This window comes from Pelodiscus sinensis, chromosome 4 (assembly GCF_052426305.1).
Source record: "Pelodiscus sinensis isolate ZL-2025 chromosome 4, ASM5242630v1, whole genome shotgun sequence".
In the NCBI taxonomy this organism is placed as follows: Eukaryota; Metazoa; Chordata; order Testudines; family Trionychidae; genus Pelodiscus; species Pelodiscus sinensis.
In genome coordinates this window covers 43,247,088-43,269,195 of record NC_143055.1, presented here as the reverse complement: position 1 = coordinate 43,269,195, position 22,108 = coordinate 43,247,088, and the positions used below count along the sequence as shown (strand labels likewise).

Here is a 22,108-nt window from a genome sequence, read left to right as displayed (position 1 = left end):
AGAAAACAAGATATCAATGTGATAGGGCCAGCAATATAGTTAGGTTTAGAAGACAAGAGTCTTCAAGAGTCTTGAATTCTGGCTCTTTTCACAAATATGCAGAAGATGGGAGGACTAAGGATGATCTGAGAATGAGAGGAATGGGCATTTAAATACCAAACTTTCTTCCATTCTCAACAGCAGAGAGAAAAGGTGGCATGTAGGAGAAAGCTACTCCAAGCTACAACTGATCTGCAACTAAATATCTGGGTAACAGTCTATTTTGTTTGCACTGGTAAATTGACTTCATTTTTTCTTTTAATGGGCACTTAAAACAATCATGAGCAGCTACATTTGTGAACCACATTTCCAAAATAGTTTTCTGTGGATACTCCCAATCTTCCTGGTACAACAGCTGCAGGACCTCTCAGGGTTTTTGAATAGCACTGTAATGAGCTGTAGTGGTTCGAACAAATCGCACTCTGTGGAAATGCTTTCAGGACATCACTAGCATTTTTCTATTTTGTAGTAGTAGTTCAATATTATGATCCCACATTTTACTATAGAACATACGTGAATTCAAGCTGCATAGCATACTCCTTCGAGATGAATGAGATCTGGTCCGGGGCCAATCGCTTAGCTAGCTGTAGTGCACTGTCCCAATGCTGTAAATCTCTTCTCATCTGTTACCAAAATAAACTCTTTGAGCTTTTTGGGAATAAAACCAATCTTCTGATATAAGCACCAAATACTGAATTATTATAATAATTTCTACTATAATAAATACAATTATCAAAGTTTGTAACTTGGCTGGATTCAACAGCAAGTATGAGACAGATGATAGTAAGAAGGTGATATAGTAATAAAAGGCACAATACATACTTTAATTAAGCAACTGACAGATCCATATTATTAGGACTAAAAATGTTTAGAAATACTATAATACTGAGTAGAATTAACACCATGTAAAATAATCACATAGTCCAATAAATGGGACTTGTCATGTAAGTAAGTGTGGCAAGAGTGGAAACCGGTACAATACTTACACAAATTTTATAAAAAAGTTTTTTAGGGTTTTGGAAAACAGGAGAGGCATTCAAAGTTACGTATTTTTTCAACTGTTTTTGAAATGACAAAATGTTTAAATGTTATTGCCATTACAACTGTCCAATATCAGCAATTTACAATAGAACAGTCCTATAGTTCCTGCTTTCATATGCATTTAAGATGCACTATTGCAAATCACTGACCTTAGAAAATGACAAGGTAACAAACATTTCTCAATAAAACTATAATAAAATACTTCATCTAAGTTTGATTGTCTCTGTAAAATCTACACTGTATGTGCAGACACATTGTTTTAAAATATATTAATTATATACAGGTGGTACCTCAAAAACTGGTACTCTCTAGTCCGGCAACTTCTGTCATTATTCTGTATATAAGACTGGCAAGAAAAACAATTAATATCTGACAAGCTTGTAGGCAACTTTACTAGGTACCTCAAGTGCAGCAACAGGACAGGTGGATGCCAGATATAAATCCTGAGCCAGATTAAAGTCATTGGTAAACATGGCAAGATGTCCTGCTAAAAGGTTGTGGTCTTCTATTCTCTGTAAGTAAAAATGGAGTGCTACAAGTGTCCAGAAGATTATACTATCACAAATTGTATCATCTATTACTATTTTTTTTTAAAGATTCTACAGATCCTTCTACTAGGTCATGTGTCTGTGCATGTGTCACCTTCTTTACCCAGAAAAAAACATGGCACACAGTTTTGCTGTAAGGATTTGCAGAGTTTTAACAAATTATATAACATCTCATTACACAACAAGTGGGACTCTTCTCAACATACACATAAGGCCTGCTGTCAAATAGGAAAGGACAGAGTCTACCCAAAACATGTCAGTCAGCAAAATGTAAGGGCCCAGTTCTAAAGCCCTCATTTTAAAAGGTCCAATAGACACATTGTTTTAAAATATATTAATTATATACAGGTGGTACCTCAAAAACTGGTACTCTCGAGTCTGGCAACTTCTGTCATCCAGCAGAATCATGGATGCTCATGAACCAGAGAGCCCAGAAGATTAAAGGCAGGCAGGAGGGCCAGATGGGCTGGGGCAACAGTGTCAGCAGCCCAGCTGGCGGCAGCAGAAGACCGGGGCTGGAGCCCTCCAGCAGCCTCTAGCAGCTCGGGGCCTGGCTGGAGTCACCTGGCAGCATGGGTTGGCACAGGGCTCACTTCTGAGCCCTGCGGCAGCCTCCAGGAGCACAGGTCCGGGGCACCACAGCAGCTCCCTGGAGTATGGGACCAGAGCCCTGCAGCAGGCCCCTGGAGCATGGGGCTAGAGCCAGAGCCCTGCAGCAGCTGCTGAATGGGGTGGCAAGAGTCAGAGGGAAGGAGAGGTAGTGAATGGGATGGAGTAGCCCAATAAGATTATCTCTAAGACCCAGCAATCTTGTGTGATCAGCTGTACACATGGTGGAAATGGTGTAGGCTGTAGTCAAATGGGTACTGCATAGCAGGCAAAATGGGGAGGTCATGCAAACCCTTGATCAAAAGGTTCAAAACTGTGGTTTTGATGACACTGGTCACTGGCTGAGTTGCTAATGACTGTTAGTATTGTGGTTGTTGGTGTCTCAGTGACCTGTTACTCTGCGCGTATTGTGAAGGCCTGGAATGAGGTCAGGCACAGCTAGGTTATGTGGGGCACTGGCAGGGTTGGTCTCTCTTCCTCTTTTGAAGTGATTTATACATGGCCAGTGTTCATAGTGTGGCACAAGTCCTTCTTAGGCATATGCAGCTGTATAGGTTGTGTAGGCCTAGGTATGCCCCCCCTCCAGCCCCATCCCACAGCCAATACCCCACAAGCTGCGCCTAGCCCTGCTCACCAGGTGGTGGTGAATGATGCTCACAGTCCAGAAGATTCCAGAGGAGGGGCAGCTGGCAGATGAAGAGAAGTGGCATGCTTTCAAAGCACTGCTTCTCTCTGGACAGCAGTGCGACTGCTTCCTCTCCTTTGGCCCACACCACCCACTGCCCCCCACACTTCCCACCTTCTTTCTTGAGGCTGTAGGTGAACCTCTCTTCCTGCACTGCTCCATGATTGCCAACTCTCCCAAGATCGGACAGACTGAACACAATTGCAGTCAATGGTGTCTAGACCAGTGGTCCCCAACGTGGTGCCTGCTGGCGCCATGGCGCCCGCCGGGGCATTTATGTGTGCCTGCCAAATGATCTGGGCCGGCCCCACCCCCAGTGCTGGCCCCGGGCATGTGGGCAGCCCCGCCTCCAGGCACATGGCACATGTGCAGTGCTGGTGCCGGCCTGGACACCCGGTCCGTGCGCGGCCCCGCCCCTGGACGTCCAGCAGCCCCGAAAGGTTGGGGACCCCTGGTTGAGACCATCTGGTCTGAGAGAGTTGGCAACCCCCCTCCTCCCACAGCACCCACTTACGGGGCAATTGCTCCCCCACAAGATGGGATGCCAATGCTGGGCTGCACAAGTCACAAACATGGGTAAGGACAGCCAGGGAAATTTTCCAATGTGTATTACTATGCATTTATCCGCATAGAATTTCACTTCTCATTTTTTTGCCCAGCCACCAAGTTCCATGAGATTCCTTTGTAACTCTTCACAGTCTGCTTTGGACTTACAGAGGATACAAAACTGCTCAAGGTAGGTACATTTTGCCACCTTACTGTTTATCCGTTTTTCCAGATCATGTATGAAAAAGTTGAATAGTACTGGTCCCAGTACAGACCCCTGGGGTACACCACTATTTACTTCTCTCCAGCATGAAAACTGACCATTTCTTCCTATCCTATCTTTTAACCAGTTCCTAATCCATGAGAGGACCTTCTGTCTCATCTTACAATAGCTTACTTTGCTTAACAGCCTTTGGTGCGGGACCTTGTCAAAGCTTTCTGAAAATCTAAATGCACTATATCCTCTGAATCACCATTGTCCACATTCTTGTTGAACCCCCCTCAAAGAATTTAATAGATTGGAGACACGTGATTTTCTTTTACAAAAACCATGTTGATGCTTCCCCACCAAACTGAATTAGGAGTATCTGCCTGTAATTGCTATGATCACCTCAGGAACCTTTTAGAAAAAATTGGTCTTACATTAGCTATCTTCCAGTCATCTTGTGCAAAACCTGATCTAAACCATAGGTTATATATACACCACAGAGTATGTGCACATAGTACTACGTTTCTCAAGGCAAATAAATTAATTAAGGAGGGATTCCAGTAAGTATCTGAAATCAAACTGTCTAGAGATGGCTCTGACTTCTCCTCAATATATACAGTCTCCCTCTCCGATATGGATATAATATAATACACAACACCAGAATTCCAGCAATCTTCATCTTTCATATTTTTACAAAAAGATTTGACAATTACTTTTAAATGTTACCTTTATTTGCTCTAGTGACATCACCATACCAACATTTGCAATGGTCCGATAAACACGTACTGCAAACTCCAATTCCATGTGATGCAGGCAAGCTCTGGCAAGCTCATTCCAACTAGATTGATCATTCAGACGTTTGCATAACTCCCATGCTTCAGAAAACCTATGCAGGGTGAAACAAAACAAACTAAAAGTTGCATTCAATATATCTTTTCTTATAATATTTTCTTTTAAACCTAAAAAGCTTGATAAACTTTAAAAGTAGAGAGCAACTGGGAACTGACTAATTTCTAGGTTGGGGAAAATTGTTAGGGGCCACATGAATATGCTGGCCTGCAGTTTATCCTCAATTGCCCCACCTGTCTTCTTAAGAAAAACTATTTTCTTTCTCTGGCTTACTTCTCACCTTGCACTATCCTTCCATTGTACTGTTTTTGCTCCCTTGGAGAGACTGGGGTGGCATGCACTTTGTCAGTTTTGGGGGAGAAGCTATCGTGGAGCCCTGAACAGCTCTTGAATAGATTAGTGTGGCTCTTACTTAACAGTGAAAAAAAAAATCATTGGATCACGTGTTACTCAGCTATCCAAACAAACTAAACACTTATATGGAATGATGGTTTAATATAAATTTTATCAATATTCAGCATGGGATTTTTAGCATACTAGCATGTGCAATATGTTGTGTGCTTCAATCACAGAAGAAAATGATTAAATCAATATAATTAAAAAGCAGACCTACCTTTTCAACATTAAAGTCTGAGTAAGTATTTTTTTCAGCTCATTAAATCCAGTGTCTTTCAAATTGCCAAGGAAACTATGAGTACTAAGATAGATATTGTTTGTTTTCCCACTCTGAGTCTGACAGGTTAATTCTCCATTATACAAAAGCAATGGTTTATGGGAAAAGGGAACCTTGGTGCCACCTGCCAAAATAACCTTACACCCTGTATTAGGAAATCAGAAAAAAATGTTATTTAAAATGTTCCTACATTATGACATATTTAGCAGCCAGTTGCAGTTATGAACAGTTAAGAAATATAAGAGTGAAGGAATCTTATTTTGAAAATCTCAACAGGTTTGTTCTTTTATCCAACAGCGTTACATACACCTGGACCAATCTGACCTATTCAAGATCTCTAATTTTGGCATTCATCATCTACTGAAGATACCAAGTGTAAAAATATATGCCAAAACGATTTTCAAGAGCAACTAGCAAAAGAAAAAAACTAAGAGCATTTTAAAATTAAATCAGAAGCCGAAAGCTTGCCAAACAATCAGTGGATGACATAGATGCTAGTGGAGTATTAAAGACAGACAAGACTGCTGCAGAGAAATTAAATAAATTCTTTTCATCAGTCTTCATTGCAGAGGATGAGAGGGAGATTCCCACATCTGAGCCATTCTTGTTAAGTGACAAGTCTGAGGAACTGTCCCAGATTGAAATGTCAATAGAGGGGGTTTTGGAACAAACTGATAAACTAAACAGTAATAAGTCCCAATAGAAATCAAATATGAAATTGCAGAACTATTAACTATGGCAGGGCTACTCAACTGTGGAAGCTCTTGGTGCCATAATGATACTCACAGCACATGCCAAGGGCTGCAATGTAAATGTGGTTGCATACATGTACAAATATATGCAAATAGCTTCTTTCACACTGATGGGCATGAATACAAAGCATCTCCCACAATGTTTCTAGCATCTCCTCCTTGGCGGCTAGAACATAGACACCTTGTACCCATCTGTTCCAGCCAGCCCATCCGCTTGCATCTTTCAATGTTCACCCTGCCTGGGAGACGCCCTGCTGTTGTGGAGTGTACAGGCAGTCCCCGAGTTACGCGGCCCAGAGCGCAGCGGTCCCGCCACCTCGACCTCCGGGGCGAGAAAAGCTGCTCCGGGTGCCCCTGGTCTGCTGGGGACCGTCTCCAGCAGACCAGGGACACCGGGAGCAAAGCCGCAGCGGCGGCGGGGTCCCGTGCCTCTGAGGCTTTGCCAGAGCAAAGCCTCAGAGGCGCGGCACCCCGCTGCCGCTACGGCTTTGCTCCCGGTGTCCCTCGTCTGCTGGGGGGGGGGAGGCAGCTAGTGCACCCCCCCCGCCAGCAGACCAGGCTTTTGTTGTGGACCCTGGGGTAGAGCAGCTGGGGTGCTGCCGGGTTGGTCCTGCAGGGACCTACCTGGCAGCCCAGCTGTTCTGTCCCAGGCTCGAGATTCAGCCACTGTTGAAACTGATCAGTGGCTGACTCCAGGAAGCTGGGGGCAGAGCCTGTATTTCCAGTGGAGGCGATGTTCAAAGGATCCCACCCACAGGCTGCATGTTGAGCCCCATGTAAACCCAAACCAGACTCGCAGGCCACAAACAAACAGGCCGAGCGCTGCATGCAGCCCATGGGCCACATGTTGAGTAGCCCTGAATTATGGCATATAACCTATCACTTAAATTAGCCTCTGTAATAGATGACTGTAGAACAGCTAATGCAATGTCAATTTTAAAAAGGCTCCTAGTAAATATAGGCGAGTAAGCCTAACTTCAGTACTAAGCAAACGGCTGAAACTAAAGACCAGAATTATCAGAAACATTTTGATTAACCTGATTGTTGGGGAAGATTCATCATAGCATTTGAAAAAGAAAATCATGCCTCACCAATCTATTAGAATTCTTTGAGAGTGTCACCAAGTGTGTTGACACGAGTGATCCAATTGATATAGTGTACTTGGAATTTCAGAATGCCTTTATCTAGGTCCCAAACCTTAAGTTCATAATCTTAAACTGAAGTTCCCAAAGGCTTTTAAGGAAAACTAGCTGTCATGGAATAAAAGGAAAAGTCCCCTCATGAATCAGTAACTGGTTAGATACAGGAAACAAAACATAGGAATAAAGGGTCTGTTTCCACAACGGAGAGGGGTAAATAGTGGGATATCTAAAAGATCTGTATAGGAACCTGTGCTGTTCAACATACTCATAAATGATCTGGAAAAAAGGGTAAGCAGTGAGGGGGTACAATTTAAAGACAATTCAAAATTTCTCACACGGATAAGTCCTAAGCAGACTGCAAAAAGTTACAAGGGATCTTATTAACTTGAGTTATTGGGACACAAAATGGTAGATTAAAATTTAATGTGGATAAGTATGAACTTATGCACATTGGAAAACACTCAGTTCTGCAAACAAAATGATAGGGTTTCCACTTAAGAAAGATCTTGATAGTTTTTTGAAAACATCTGCTCAACAAGCAGTAGCAGTAAAAAAAACCCAGAACATTAGGAAGCATGAGAGGAGGGAAAGATATGAAGACAGAAAAGAGGAGGCTACCTGTAACAGGTTCTTTGAGCTGTGTGATCCCTCTCTGTATTACACTGAGGTTTTATACAGGCACACTATGGGTCTGGAGTGAAGAATTAGAAAGTGGTGTCCACTGAACTGCACATGTGCCCTGACTCACCTTGTGGTTTTGTCTGAAGAGATAAAGGGTAGAGCAGACTGACTGCATCTCCAGTTCTTTCTCCACTGCAAATCCCGTAGATCAGTGGCAGAGAAGAAGGAGAGCAGGAAGTATAATACAAATAGGAGCCAAACATCTCAACGAACCTCCAGTTACAGGTTTTTAAACTGCTCATCTTCAAATGATGGTCCTTATTGTATTCCATTGAGGGTAACTAACACAAGATACTAAAGTCATAGGAGGATGTGAAGATGCAGATGGAAGAGATAAATGGAAGACAGCCATGCCCTGAAGGAGACATCCCTCACCAAATACTTCACCAAGGCACAACGAACAGCAAAAACGTACATTTAACTCCACATGGCTGCTCTACGTATTTCCTGAAGTAGCACATTGTGGACGGAGGCCATGATTGAAGCCTGGGCTATTGCAGAATGGGCTCACAGCCTAAGGGTGGTGAAAGGCCAGATAATTGATATCAGAGCACAATGCACCCCAAAATCCACTTGTAGATTAGTGGCATAGACACTGCCTGCCAGCATCAGGCTACAGGCGGCATTTCAAAGCAGAAGTAGCGCATGGAGCCTGGGGTCAAGCTGGGGACTCTAACCCTCCACCCGACCCCAGGATCCATGTGGCATTGACACTTTGACAACGTTGCGTGCAGTCCGAGTTCCCAGCTGGCCTCGGGGTTGCATGTGGCATTTCAAAGCGGCAGCACCACATGGAGCCCAGGGTCTGGCCCCAGACTTCACGTGGCACTGTCACTTTGAAGCACCCCTTCTTCTCCCCTTCCTTGTTGCCTATTTCTGATAGAGGCAGCAAGGGGGGGGGGGAAGCAACTACTCGACTAGTCTGTTGACTATCCGATAAGTAAATGCTTATCGGATAGTTGACTAGAGGTTCCCATCCCTAACTCATACCATAGGCACTCTTCTATATTTACTAATAGTTTACTACTACAGTTAGCACAGTCACAAACACCTCAACTCAGAAAAGTAAATGGAGATTAGGGATGTGAATGTGAAGCCGTTTACATGATTAACGGATGAGCCTGGGCTTATCTGTTAATCCTAATAGTTACACACAGGCTGCTCCCACTGCTGCCTGTGTATCAGAGGCAGGGGTGGGGAAGGCAAGAGCCAGCTTTTAAGCCCTCCTGAACTCTGATACAGAGGAGGGAGCTGGTATGGATGGAAGCACCGGCTCCTCCCCACATCCCCACTGGTTAAACATGTAACCGCTGTAAATTTCAGAGAGTACATGTTTATAAAATTAAATACATTTTAACATTTATACTACAGGACATACATCTGCCCATATCTAAGTAGTATCAAAAGAGGAACCCCCCCACCTCAAAAAAAAACAACTCCTTGCTTAACAGAAAGTATTGAAAGCTCAGTCTTGCCCCTCTTCACAGGTCCTAGAGTCCATAACCCATATCTTGTGTTCTGACAGGCTAACAATCTTTGGGCATTTAATTTGTAACTTCTAAGCCAATAGGGAATGAAAAGTCATTAAGACTTTGACCAACAACTAATATGTTCCTTTAAAAACTGTAGGGGGGAGTGCTTTTGGGCATTTTCTGTTTGGGAGAAAAGGGGAGGTAGGCTATTCAACCTCGTGGCGATTGTGCTACGAGGTCCAGCAAGGCTACATCTTGTCCCCTATGCTGTTTAACATCTACATGAAGCCTCTGGGAGAGGCCACAACCTAGAATAGCAGGAAATCTGCAGGTCAGGACTGAAACGCTTTGTGAGAACTGTGTGGATAAACCTGCTTGTGTTTTGGCTGACAATACTTACCAGTAGCAGTACTATTACACACATGCAGCGAGTTCACATGAACATACTAATTAAAATGTAATATTTAAATAATGTTAACATGTTCTAACTAACTGCCATAAAATGTCAGATAACTAATTAACTATTAATTATTTACAGTACCTTGTATGGTATCCTTATGGAAGACATAAGTATACACTTTATCATCATCATAAGCAGCAAATACATCTTTATCTATTGGCCAATTTTCCCACAGGATGCCTTTAATAGTTGGTGGAAAATTTGGGATCTCATGAACACCATCATTTACCTAGAAAAATAGTAGTATAAATTACTTACTGAGTAGAAAGCTAATAAGACACACAGAATAGTGTGTGCAGTTCTGGTCACCCATCTCAAAAAAGATAGAAAAGGAGTAAGTGGTCCAGAAGGGGTCATGAAACAGTTTTAGAACATGAAACATTAAAACTGAAAATGAGAAAATACATAGTAACTTTAGATTACTTAAGTAATTATAAATATATATATATATATAAACAGTACATAAACCAACTGCCTGAGATTAAGAAGAAATTTTTGCCAAAGGCAAGCTTAGACTGATCAGTCTAGCAACTTCTATGTCCCTCCCTCTGTCAGCTTACTTTTTTGGGGGCAGAGGGTGTATGACAAATACGTGCCAATCGGCACGTTTCTTTATGCTGTGATAAAACAAACCACACTGTAGAAATAACGTACAGACAACTCTGCTTGTAATTAAAGTGGAATTAATGTCATGAATTGACTTACTGGGCAATACAGAAAGCCTTCACTTTTGTCATCAATGAAAACCAATCTGGTTCCACTGGAGTCTGGAAAGATTTTTCTGACACTGACAGGATGCCGATATTCATTCACATATTGCCAGTCTTCAATGTAGAAATACTGAATAATACCTGTCTAATAATAAATAATAGCTCACTCAGAATACTATTACCACACAAGCAGCTATAATGTAAACATATTTGAGGTAATTCATTTTGATGGAGTTACTCTAATGGTATTCCATTTTGGTTTATCCTGTCTTCGGGGTGCTAATGTGTCCTTTAAGAACCATACACTCTTTACCACTTTAAACTGTGAGCTGTTTGAGGCAGGCACCATGCCTTTATGTTTGTACAGAGGATGGCACATGGCAGATGACAACTCCTATGTAGTTGTCACAAAATAACCTAGATTATTAGATCTTTATAGTAGGGACTATTTTTTCCCTTGGAGGTCTATAAGGCTCCTAGCACGATGAGGGCCTGATCCTTGATTGATGCCCTTTGGCGCCACTATAAAACAAATAAATAATATTAAATTCATTAGCAGTTTTGCTAATGCAGTTTTGTCTTCAACGAAAGCAGGAGTTGGCCTTAAGCTATGACGCTGAGCATCAACCATAAATAACTGAACTATTGTAATGTTCCAGTGCAATTGCATCACAGAGACCTAGATAATTAAGGAAGCTGGCTGAAATTTTGTCTGTGCTTAAAAACAGCTTGCATACAAAGTAAGTCAAGGTACACTACATATCAGAACCATACACTTTATGTTTACTTTAGGAAGAAAAACAGTGTAAGTTATCAAAAAAAAAAAAAAAAACACTTACTGAATGTAAGAAAAATTTGAAACAAGCAAAGTACTTACATCTGTACCATAGATGAGGAAATCACCAGTAAGAGCATGGCACAAGATTCGACATTTATCATCCACAGTTGGGAAAAGTCGAGTCTCTCGTTCTTCCTGAGCATCCAAACCATCACCTTCTATCTAAAGTATAAAAATAATCAAAACAAACCACTACACTACCACTAGCAAGATATTAATGAATTTTGTTTTTATGAAACTGACAGCAAGGCATTACCTTATTGCAGTGGTCCCCAAGGCAGTGCCCGTGGGCGCAATGGCGCCTGCTGGGGCATTTATGTGCGCCCGCCTAGTTACCCGGGCTGGCCTGAGCCATTATTACACCCTGGGCACCCAGCGCATGCGCAGCCCAAGCCCCTGGGCGTGCGGAAGCCCCAAAAGGTTGGGGACCACTGCCTTATTGGATATAATCAGCTCAGATTTGTCCTCTCATATGTACAACTTACAAACCACTAGCTGCTCCCTAAAGCACCATACAGAATTTCCAAAGAAAGCTATTAATCAGTTCATAAGCTAGCACTTTTTTCTTATACAAGACAGAATTTACACTTTGGCAAGCCACACATAACTCAGTTGTGGTTCTCATGTTTGCTACCAAAATACTTTCTTGTAAGGTTTTTAACTTTTATGTTGGTTAGTTACATCTACCTACCCACTCAGCACCTAATTTCCACTCTAACCAATCTTACTATCATTAGGACTTACAATTTCTCTCTGTCTACTGCCACTTTAGCTGTCCTTTTAGAGTTCCAGATCTTCTGTATGCTTACCATATGCAACTGGACTTTACCCTCAAAAAGTGCAGCGGCATAGTCAGAATTGAGAGACATGCTGGCTACTGTCCCCAGATACTCCATGTCTTTAAGCTTTTTTACACCTACAAAATTTAATGCAGAGGGGAAAAATTAATTGTGCATGGTGCATTTTGTGACCGTATTACCTTAGATTATTAGGAATTACTACTACTAATAATAAGGCGGCAAGGGAGTATAAAGAGGAGAAATAGAAGGAAGCCTTGATAGAAACATGGGAGACTGCTTTCTCATAGTCACATCTTTACGTTACTAAGGATTAAAGGGGGCCCTCTTTCCCAATGCAATTTCACTAATCTACAATTATATTCATCTATGACTAATGGTGGACTTTTTTCTCTTTAGAGCGATCTTTTTGTTCACAAAAGATCCTGGATTGATAAATACTTGAGATTTAAGTGTGATGCCTAAAAAAAAGGTGTAGTACAAGCTTTTTCACCCTGCTCCACCAACCCATCTAAACCCTGTTCTAAAAAGAACACCTCAAGAAATTTGAAAACAAGTTGAGTCTCCATGTTTATGGCTTCTCTCCTAATTAAATTGCACATAAGCCAAACAACCTTCAGTTGGTGGCAACTTCTAGGCAGCATGGCCTGATGACATAAATAACAAAAGGCTTCATCTAACCCTTCAAACCCTGAATTTTTATTCTAATTGCTTCCACTATGTCTTGATTGTACTAATCCAAATTCTGGGAATCCAATGTGCTGTCCTGAATCTTAGTGTCACATGAGATTATACAATAACAACACCTTGCATTAGTCAGGATATTAGAAGTGTTAAAAAAAACCACCTGTTTTAGAAAATGGATCTATATTTAGCAGATAATGGATGATAAAATACTGTACTCTAAAATGAGAAAATTACAGTTATACTTACTATTCTCTCCAAGTGCATAAAACCAAGCACGATTGTTCATTCCTACAGCCAAATGATAAAGACCTACAGCAACAAAGTTTGGCTCCACTTCAACAGAAACTGTGATTGGTAGCTCCTATAAGGAAATCACACTCATTTGCCACATTGTTACTGCTTACTTAAAAGTTACATCTAAATTAAGTGAAAAATTAATAAAATGGCATACTTTTTCAACATGATTGACCACAGTAACTTCAAGAAGAGAAGTGAGGTATGCAACACGTGTGCTGCAAGTGTCTCCAAGGATTGGAAGCTTTGTCAAGAAGACATGGAGCGAGCCTCTTTGTGTAGATACTGCCAACAACTGCCCATCATCTGTCCAAGCCAGGTGATCAAGGCCTAAAATATTGACAAGCTTTCACAACAACAAAAAAAGCCTACTTGATTTTCAGTGAAACCTACAAGCCATTCTATTGTTTTTAAAAAGAAACCCTGACCTGATTTCATTATTTAAGAATATTTTTCAACTCTTTGCACTGAAGTATAAAAAGTATGTAAAACAGAACAAAAATAGTTTATCATAGATCACAACCTGCTATTCTGGTATTAGTTTTAGAAGGAATTACTTCAAAATTCACAATAAATGAATTGAGTATTGAAATAAGAGAAACACAGGACTCCAGCTCCAGAGATGTAGTCTCATTTCAATACTCTGAAAGTAATCAGGATTAGAATAGAATAGACCCAATACATGCTCTTAGCACAAGAACATGCCACTCAGAAAAATAAACCACAATGCAAAATGGGAAAAAATAAACACTAAATTATTTTAGTAATTTGAATATTACATGCTATGGACTGAAAAACAGTGGACAATCAACTATTTTTGAAAAACAGAATCTCAGCAATTTTTAAAATCCTCCCCTCTCCCACAAAAAAAGCTACATTAAATATCCAGTTTGGCAAATAGACCATCTCATAATACATACATATTGGAAAGGAAGGAGTTAACCACAGTCTATATTTAGAGTGCTATTCAATAAATATTGTCTATACTGTCTCTCTTCTAAACAACTTGTCAATATAAATAAAATTCTGTTTTATATGATTTGGCAAAACATGTCAGCATTGAAAACTTGATCATACCTTTATTTTCATCATCCAGGTTTATTATAGCATACATTTCCTTCAGTTCTGACAGGTCATGGATCTTAATGCTACAAAAAAAATATAAAGAGTCATTACCTTTACTAGTACTATATTCATTGATTACTTTCATTTCATGATGGTTATGATGAGAGAGCGCTGATTCACTACATTCCAGCTCTGGAAGGGAGAGGGAGGAGAGGGGACAGAGTACGAATCAAGCAATTCACAGCTCCTCCAAAACTGGTGGGAGGGAGAGAAAGGTGCAGATAAGTGCAGGGTTCGGGTGCCCAGTGAGCAAGGCATGTTGGGGAGGAGGAGCTGACAAAATAGCTATTCCATGTCTTTTGAGTGTGCCCATTATTTTGAAATAGATTTCAAAATAATGGTGCGCTATTCCGGTGTCCCTGTAATCCTCGCTCCAGAGGTTTAAGGGATGTTTTGGAATTCCGCTTTATTCTGAAATTACTTCAAAATAAGCTATGCAATTCTCATTGTGCAAATTGTGTAGCTTATTTTGAGGTAAGGGTGTGCGGTGTAGATGCACCTTATGTGTCATGGGCCTCTTCTCTGGGGCAGGTGAGGTGGTCTGTTGATCCAATGTCTACTATAATGGAATCCTGAACTGAGGGTAACAATCGAGGTGCTACTACAGTACAAATAATGAATATTAATAATGAGGATTCTGTTGTGCTAAGTACTGTACAAGTAGATAATAAAAGATATGCAGATAATTTATCTGTTTGGTCATAGTGTGAAAATCTAACTTTCACATTATGCCGATCATAGAAGTTGAGATTGTGTGGAATGCTCTTATTTCTGAGGCAAAACGCTTTAGACTGTAGCATGATCTCTCAATGGAGAAAACTGTCCTAAATACTGATTTATCCAAGCCAAAATTTTCGTAGCTTCAGAGCATGAATTTTACATTGTTCTAAATAAATTTTAGACATCTAACAAACAGAGGGGCTGTCTACACACAGAGTTTGTACCACTATATTGGTTTAAAAATAGATACACTTAAGTATAACTTCTCCTTGCTTGGACCCTGTTATACAGTCGATATAATAGCCTTACGTCAACGTAGCTTACTCCTGTAAATTCAACTCCACTGACATAAATACCTTTGTACCGAATAATTGCATCCACACTTTAACTGTGTTGGTTTGTAAACAGATATACCTTCATACAGATCAACCCTTAGTATTCCATAAATGAGTTAAATTTTCTCAATAATAGATTAAGTGGATTAGATGAACAACTACTGCTAACAGGAACTCTGTATCTAATCAGTAGTACACAGTAATGAAAGTATATTAGTAACACTTTTGGATTCAAGTACCACATTAGCCAATATAAAAGAAACAAGAAATTAAAAGATGTAACAATTAAGAAAGTAAGTAATCGTGCTTGATTTAAGATGCTTGCTATTCAAACATTTTATATACAAATAGGGTCACTTACCAGTTGTCTCCACATGATGCAGCTTTGTTTAGTGATTGTGATATTGCAATACTCATTAGGTTGTCCTTATGATTGCGAGCTTGAAAAATCTCTTGACCAATCTCACGAATGTGTGTAGAAATAACAACAAAGCACCCACGTGAGAAGCCAATCATGATGTAGCCATCACCGTACCTACAGCAAAACCAACAATAGAAGTGGGAGAGAGATGCTGGGCAGCCTGGCTACAACATATAGTAATGCAATATGAGAATGAGGACTTTGAGCAGGCTGAAAGTCAAAGTGCTGAAGAAACAAAGAGGGAAAGAAAAAAAAACCCACACAGAATCTTCCTACAGCAGACATAAAAATATTTGTTGATGGGAGCTGCGTGTAGGACTCTTCTCCTCATTGAAGGAAAACAGCAGACAGGAGGCTCCTGGGAGCAGCAGTAAGGAGGAGGGTACCCTGCTCTTGACAAAACCACCTTAGAATGGTTCCCCAGGTCCTTGTCCAGCACACCAACCCCAAGGATGGCCCTGTTGGGTCTGGTACTAGTCAACATTTTCATTAATGATTTGGATAATGAAGTGGAGAGTATGGGCTTACAAATTCTGAAGATGACAGACACCAAGCAGAGAGGTGTTGTTAGAACTTGGGAGCACAGGGTTAGAATTAAAAATTAACTTGGTCTGAAACGAACAAGATGAAATTCAGTAAAGATAAGTGCAAAGTACTGAACTCTGAAAGGGAAATCAAATGCACAACTACAAAATTGGGAATAATTGGCTAGGCAGTAGTAGTGCTGAAAGGATCTGGGGCTTATAGTGAATCACAAGTTGAATATGAATCAGCACATAGATAAACCACAATATGTCAGGGAAGTGTCTGCAAAGCTTTTGTAAGGAAGACTCATGCTTCACCAATCCCATTACAATTGGAGGTCAGGGTTGTGACCTGGGGAAGGAAATAGGGGTGCGGGGTCTGGAAGGGGTATGGGTGGAGGGTTGTGTGTGGGGGGGAGGGAAGAAGAAGAGGGGATGGGGTGCCAGGTGCAGGTTCTGGCCAGGAGGCACTTATCTAGGCAGCTCCTGGCCACCAGTCCAGCAGCATCCTCAGGCAGGCTACCTGCCTTCTGTGCTCCTGCATGCTACTCAAAGGCTCTGACTACAGAGGCCATGTACTCTCTGAGCCATGCACTCTTTGCGGGAAGCCCTCCATGCGCTGCCTGAGCTGCAAGCATGGCAGGCAACTCGGCTGAACTGTGGCTAATGGAAGTTGTGAGATTGTGCTGGGGGTGGAGGCAGCTTGCAGAGCCCCCTCACCAGAGGGCAAGGCACATAGAGAGCACATGGTCTCCACAGCTGACTGTTGTGTGTAGAAGGCAAAGAGCCTGCCAAAGGCTTCTGTTTGGCTGAGGGATGGTGGCAGGCTGGACGTAAACTGTGAAGTTTACAAAGGATGTAAACAGGAAAAGGATGTAAATAGTGAAGTGGCAAAGTTTGCAGATGATACAAAATTATTTAAAATAGTTAAGTCAAAAGCTGATTGTGAAAGGATCACACTAACTTGGGTGACCAGACAACAAAATGGCAAATTAAAATTTAATATTGATGCACAATGGGAAAAATAACTCCAAATGTACAAAATCATGGGGGTTTATATTAGGGATGTTAAAATGCATGTAATTTCAGCAGTACTAGCTCCCACTTAAAAGACTGGGTATGTTTAGTGTTGAGAAAGCAAAACTTTGTGGACCTAAGAAAAAAGTCTTCAAATATCTCAAGGGCTACTATAAAGAGGATGGCAGTCAACTGTCTCTCAAGTTCAGTAACCAGCAGGACAAATAGTAATGGGCTTAATCTGCAGTATAGGAGAGATTTAGATATTAGAAAAAACTATAAGGATAATAGGCTTCCAACAGAGGTTGTGAAATCTCCATTATTCAAAGTTTTTAAGAACAACCACTTGTCAGGTATACTTTATCCTACCTCAGCAGAGGGGTTTGGACAAGATAACCTTGTGAGGTCCCTTCTAGCCCCAAATTTCTATGATTCTGTGTGTCTGCCTCAGTTTCCTCACCACTCCAAGGCATTATTTGGGCTGTCCAGAGAGCTTGGGGCTTTCTGGGCTCAGAAAAGTGAGCAGGACCCTCATGCCTTCAAAGGCTACCATTTGCTAGGTTGTCCTTGCTCTTTCCTGCCTCATACTACTGCTTTCTGTCTAGCTCGCTATTCCTGTGTGTTCTCGTATTTAAATACTTCCTGGTCACCTGAATGCCTTTATTCTGCTCCTATCTTTTTCTCCTCCTTGACAAGTGTAAACTAAATTGGATTTTCAAGGCTTGAGCCCACCCATGATTCCTAAGCATTGGAATCTGAGTAGGGTCACTGAGTCCTAAACAATCATCCAAGGGTGGGCAAAATATGGCCTGTGCCACCAGATCTGGCTTGCAGCCCATAGATAGCCTTGTGCAGACTTCCCTGCCTTCCTCACCCCTTCACACCACTCAGAGGGCCAAGTGTTTCTTTGAGTGCCACTGGGAGTCAGGGGGAGGAGGCTGGGGGAGAGAATGTGTTTGCAGGGCAGGCAGCACCCTAAAGTACTGCCCTTCAGGGCTTGCAGTGGCCATGGAAATATATGGGCCCTGCAGCTGGCCACTCTGAGTGTCATGTGGGGGGCATAGAAGGCATGGAGTCTACCGTAGGGTCCTGCTGGGCTGCTGGCTGGGAAGCTCCTGGGTAAGTGCCTCCTGCCCAGAGCCTGCCTTTGGCACCTCAGCTCCCCCCTTCCCAAACTCTCTGCCCCCGCTGCACACCCAAACCACATAACTCAAACACTCCACATCCTGCTCCTGCACCCATTCCCCCTCCCAGATTCTGTGCTTCCATCACCTGCACCAGGTCACAATCCAAATCTCTGCATCCCCCTCCTGCACCTATGCCACAAGTCACAACCCCCTCCCAGCTTGCACCCTCCTCCTGGTTAGAATCCTCTTGAGCACCTAAAGCCCCACCCAGATCCTGCACACCCTCCTGCACTGTAATCCCTTGACCCAAGTCACAACCCTCTCCTTCCCTCAAACTCCCTCCCAGCTCCCACACTCCCTCTGGCACTCCATCTCCCTATCTTGAGCTTCCTTCTGCACCCACCTTTCATCCCAAATACCACACCTCCTTTAATTTCATGGATGAGTGTGGCCCTTGACCACTTACAAATTCTTGGAGTGGCACCCCATTACAAATTATTGCCAACCCCTGCCACTGTCACATCTAGTGACAAAACTCCTTACCAAAAAGCTGCATACAAGCAGGTTACTCACCCAGAGAATCATTGAATGGGTTTTATTGATATGTTTACATAAAACTCTGTTTATTTACAAGAATATACACGCCTACAGCTGGCCTTCATTAGCTAACTTGGGGCAGAGTTGTGGGAAGTTCCAGACCCAGGGCTTTGGTTTTAGCCTAAATGTCTACACTGCAATTTTACTCCATGGCATGAGTCCTGCAAGCCTAAGTCAGCTGATGCAAGCCAGCCTCAGGTGTGTATATTTTTGTAAATAAACAGATTATATCAAGAACGTTCCCTGATTCTGTGTCACCAACTTCTCCTCTAACAGAAGCCACTCACTAATTTCAGCAACCATATCATTACCAAGAATGAGTACAACCACAGTTCTACTGTTTCAGTTTGACATCCCAGCTTTTTAAACCACAATTTTCAGTTGATGTGACTGTAAATTGTAGATACCCTTAGTCCAGCAGTGACTAAACTTCTCCTCATCAGTAATGGAATCTGTCAATGCCCTCCCACCCAAGGCTGAATCTCTCTAAACTGTGACTTTCTGATCCAGCAACTGTTCCAGGATCAGAGAGTCCTGGTGGAGGACTGGTGGCTGGGAGCCCTGTGGATTGGCAGGGCAGCAGGCTGCTAGCAGTCAACTGCCAGAGGGGCTGGGAGCCCAGTGCACCCCAGTTGAGCTGCCCGGTTACAGTGGGGCTGGAGCTGGGCCAGGGAGCCAGAAGTGACCTTCCTAGGTTTGGAAAAATCCTAATCTGGGACCAGTTGGATCTCAAGGGTGCCAGACCAGGGAGATCCCACCTGCACTGTAATTGGTTCTTGGGCTGAAAACAAAACTGGGAGCAGAACTGAGGACGAAGAAGGAGATGGGAAAGAGGTGGGACTAGAGGGGGAGGCTGGCCTGGGGGCAGAATGAGAATGGAGGGCAGAGTAGAGGACATAGTGGAGCAGGGCTGGGGCTGGAGCAGAGTTGTGGTTTGAGATGGTCTGAGGGCAGAGCTTGGAGCAGAGCAGAGCCGCGGCTGGAAATGAAGAGGCGCTGCAAATGGAGCTGTGCTGGGAGTGAAGCAGTGCTGGGTGGTGTTCCCTCCCTGTCCCCTCTGGTGGCTGGCCCAGGCCCTGCCAAGTGCTCCTTGAACATTACCTCATGTCCAGTTTAGGGACCAGTGCTTTAGTCTGAAAAGAATACTGTATTAAAAGGACTATTGTACATCCTCAAAATCCTCATGTGATAGTGGGTTAAATACCAAAAATAAAAATAATATCATTTAAAAAGATGCCCCTCAACTTTTTCTTGCAATTTTAAGAACTTAGTGCTTACTCACCATCTATAGGTTACAATGTTGCCATAGCGCTGCTGGAATTCCAGATCAATTGGGTTATCAGGATCATTCAAATTAAAAAGAAACAATGTTTTTTTGCCAACCACCACACTTATCTGCCAATTGAAAAGTGAAAAACACACCCAGTGAGAACATTTTAAAAAACACTACAGTACTGTTTTTACTAAATGATGAAGCTTTGTACTAATTATCTTCAGAATTCTGTTCAAGGTCTAGTTCCATTGGTCAAGTTATAACTTGACAGTCATAAGATATTGTATTTTGGGGATGCTGAGATTTTTCTCCTTTAGATGCAAGGAAACAGAAGCACAGTATTTGGAGGTTAATTTTAGTCATTGCCACTGCAATGATAAACAAAGCTTCTAAGCAGATATCATTTCTAAACATAAAAAATATGTAATAGAACGAAATTTCCTTAAAAGTTATTCAAGTTACTTTAAAATGATTTCCTTAAAATTATTAAGACATAGAATTTAACTTCTATCCAAAGAAATGCTTCTTATTTGAAGAAATCCCCAGAGATAATGCATTTTGTCTCTAGGGCAGGGGTTCTCAAACTGAGAGTCAGGACTACAAAATGGGTTGCAACTCCCTTTGAATGGGATCACATGGACTGGCTTAGAATTGCGAGAGTCCAAGACTGAAGTCCATGCCCCATTGTCCAGGGCCAAACCAAAGCCGGATGGCTTCAGTCTTGGGCAGCAGCAGGAATTGAATTATAGGCTAACCACCTGGCTTTGAAGCCCTTGATCTTCAGCTTTGGCTTCCTTGGCCAGAGTGGTGGAGCTTGGGCTTTGATCCCCCACCCAAGGTGGCAGGGCTCGGGTTTCAGACCTCCCACTTCTGGGGGCATGAAGTATTTTTTGTTGTCAGAAGGCAGAAACGGTGCAATGAAGTTTGAGAACCCCTACTTTAGGGGAACAAAGAATCAATTCTCAATGTTCTTTTTACATTCTCTGGTGATCAAATAAGCAGCATTACTATCAGACAAAGCAGCTAGTCAATATAGGATAAATTCTATACAAAATAGGAGGAGAGTAGATCATCAGAAAACGAAGGCTTCCTACTAGAATATCTAATAACAAGAAAACAAGAAAGAATGTTATGTCTCTCATGCACTGTGTTTGTTTGGATTGACAAAGATATTAAACAAAAAGATTATATTCCAAAGTAGATCATTCTGTTTGCTCTCTATCTAAAAGTGAAGCATTATTCATGATAATTCCTATTTTAGGACTATTCAAATACAAAAATAAAAGCACCAACTCCAAATGCTGTCTCTTAATATAGTTGGAAAAGAACCAAGCATCAGCAAAGCCCCAAAAAACTGTAACAGCTGATAACTAGAGATTTGAGGTTCCCCAAAGTCTGAGTGTGCATGAATCCAAAGATCTGGATTCAGCCCCTCTCCATCATCTCTTAAAGCTTTCAGGGTATGTCTACACTACAGCGCTAATCCGAACTTAGTTCGAATTAGTTAATTCGAACTAAGCTAATTCGAACTAACGCATCTAGAACTAAAAACTAGTTCGAATTAGCGTTTTGCTAATTCGAACTAGCATGTCCACATTAAGTGGACCCTGAACCTGGGTTAAGGATGGCCGGAAGCAGTGCCGGCAGGGCATCAAAGTAGGACTTAGAGCGTGGAGTTGCTGTCTCAGGCTAGCCGAGGGCTGTGCTTAAAGGGACCCGACCCCCACCCTGGACAGACAGTTCTCAGGGGTGCCCCGCTTGCAAAGCAGTCCTGGCTTGGAGTGCCCTGAGTGCCCACACTGCGCACATCACAGCACTCGGCCATCAGACCGGCTGCACTTGCCGCAGGCTGCGATCTAGGGAGAGGAGGCAATTGGGGGGCTGCAGGAGAGCTTCCACCCCCAGAAGCCCGCAGAGCCAGCCCAGTCCTCCCCATCG

The 22,108-nt window shown here is 42.3% G+C and overlaps 2 protein-coding genes across 4 annotated transcripts in view; one reads left to right on the top strand and one right to left on the bottom strand.

Moving 5' to 3' along the window:
- Positions 1 to 6,379, top strand: part of LOC149524505 (uncharacterized) — a 36,317-nt gene extending 29,938 nt beyond the window's left edge. Inside the window, exon 4 of the mRNA XM_089778215.1 lies at positions 5,496 to 6,379. Coding sequence (XP_089634341.1) covers positions 5,496 to 5,612 — 117 coding nt within the window. The 3' untranslated portion in view covers positions 5,613 to 6,379. The remainder of the gene's footprint in view (positions 1 to 5,495) is intronic.
- The window catches only part of WDR19 (WD repeat domain 19), a 92,734-nt gene that overhangs the window by 46,789 nt on the left and 23,837 nt on the right, over positions 1 to 22,108 (bottom strand). For 2 of the 3 annotated variants that reach the window (XM_089778209.1, XM_014576748.4), the window contains exons 8-20: positions 20,180 to 20,292; positions 15,573 to 15,746; positions 14,109 to 14,179; positions 13,189 to 13,361; positions 12,984 to 13,098; positions 12,063 to 12,169; positions 11,293 to 11,415; positions 10,411 to 10,560; positions 9,787 to 9,934; positions 5,139 to 5,343; positions 4,403 to 4,562; positions 1,482 to 1,592; positions 553 to 662 (exon numbers count right to left, since the gene is read on the bottom strand). In XM_089778209.1, coding sequence (XP_089634335.1) covers positions 553 to 662; positions 1,482 to 1,592; positions 4,403 to 4,562; positions 5,139 to 5,343; positions 9,787 to 9,934; positions 10,411 to 10,560; positions 11,293 to 11,415; positions 12,063 to 12,169; positions 12,984 to 13,098; positions 13,189 to 13,361; positions 14,109 to 14,179; positions 15,573 to 15,746; positions 20,180 to 20,292 — 1,760 coding nt within the window. The remainder of the gene's footprint in view (positions 1 to 552; positions 663 to 1,481; positions 1,593 to 4,402; positions 4,563 to 5,138; positions 5,344 to 9,786; positions 9,935 to 10,410; positions 10,561 to 11,292; positions 11,416 to 12,062; positions 12,170 to 12,983; positions 13,099 to 13,188; positions 13,362 to 14,108; positions 14,180 to 15,572; positions 15,747 to 20,179; positions 20,293 to 22,108) is intronic. The other variant, XM_014576749.4, reaches the window with a different exon arrangement.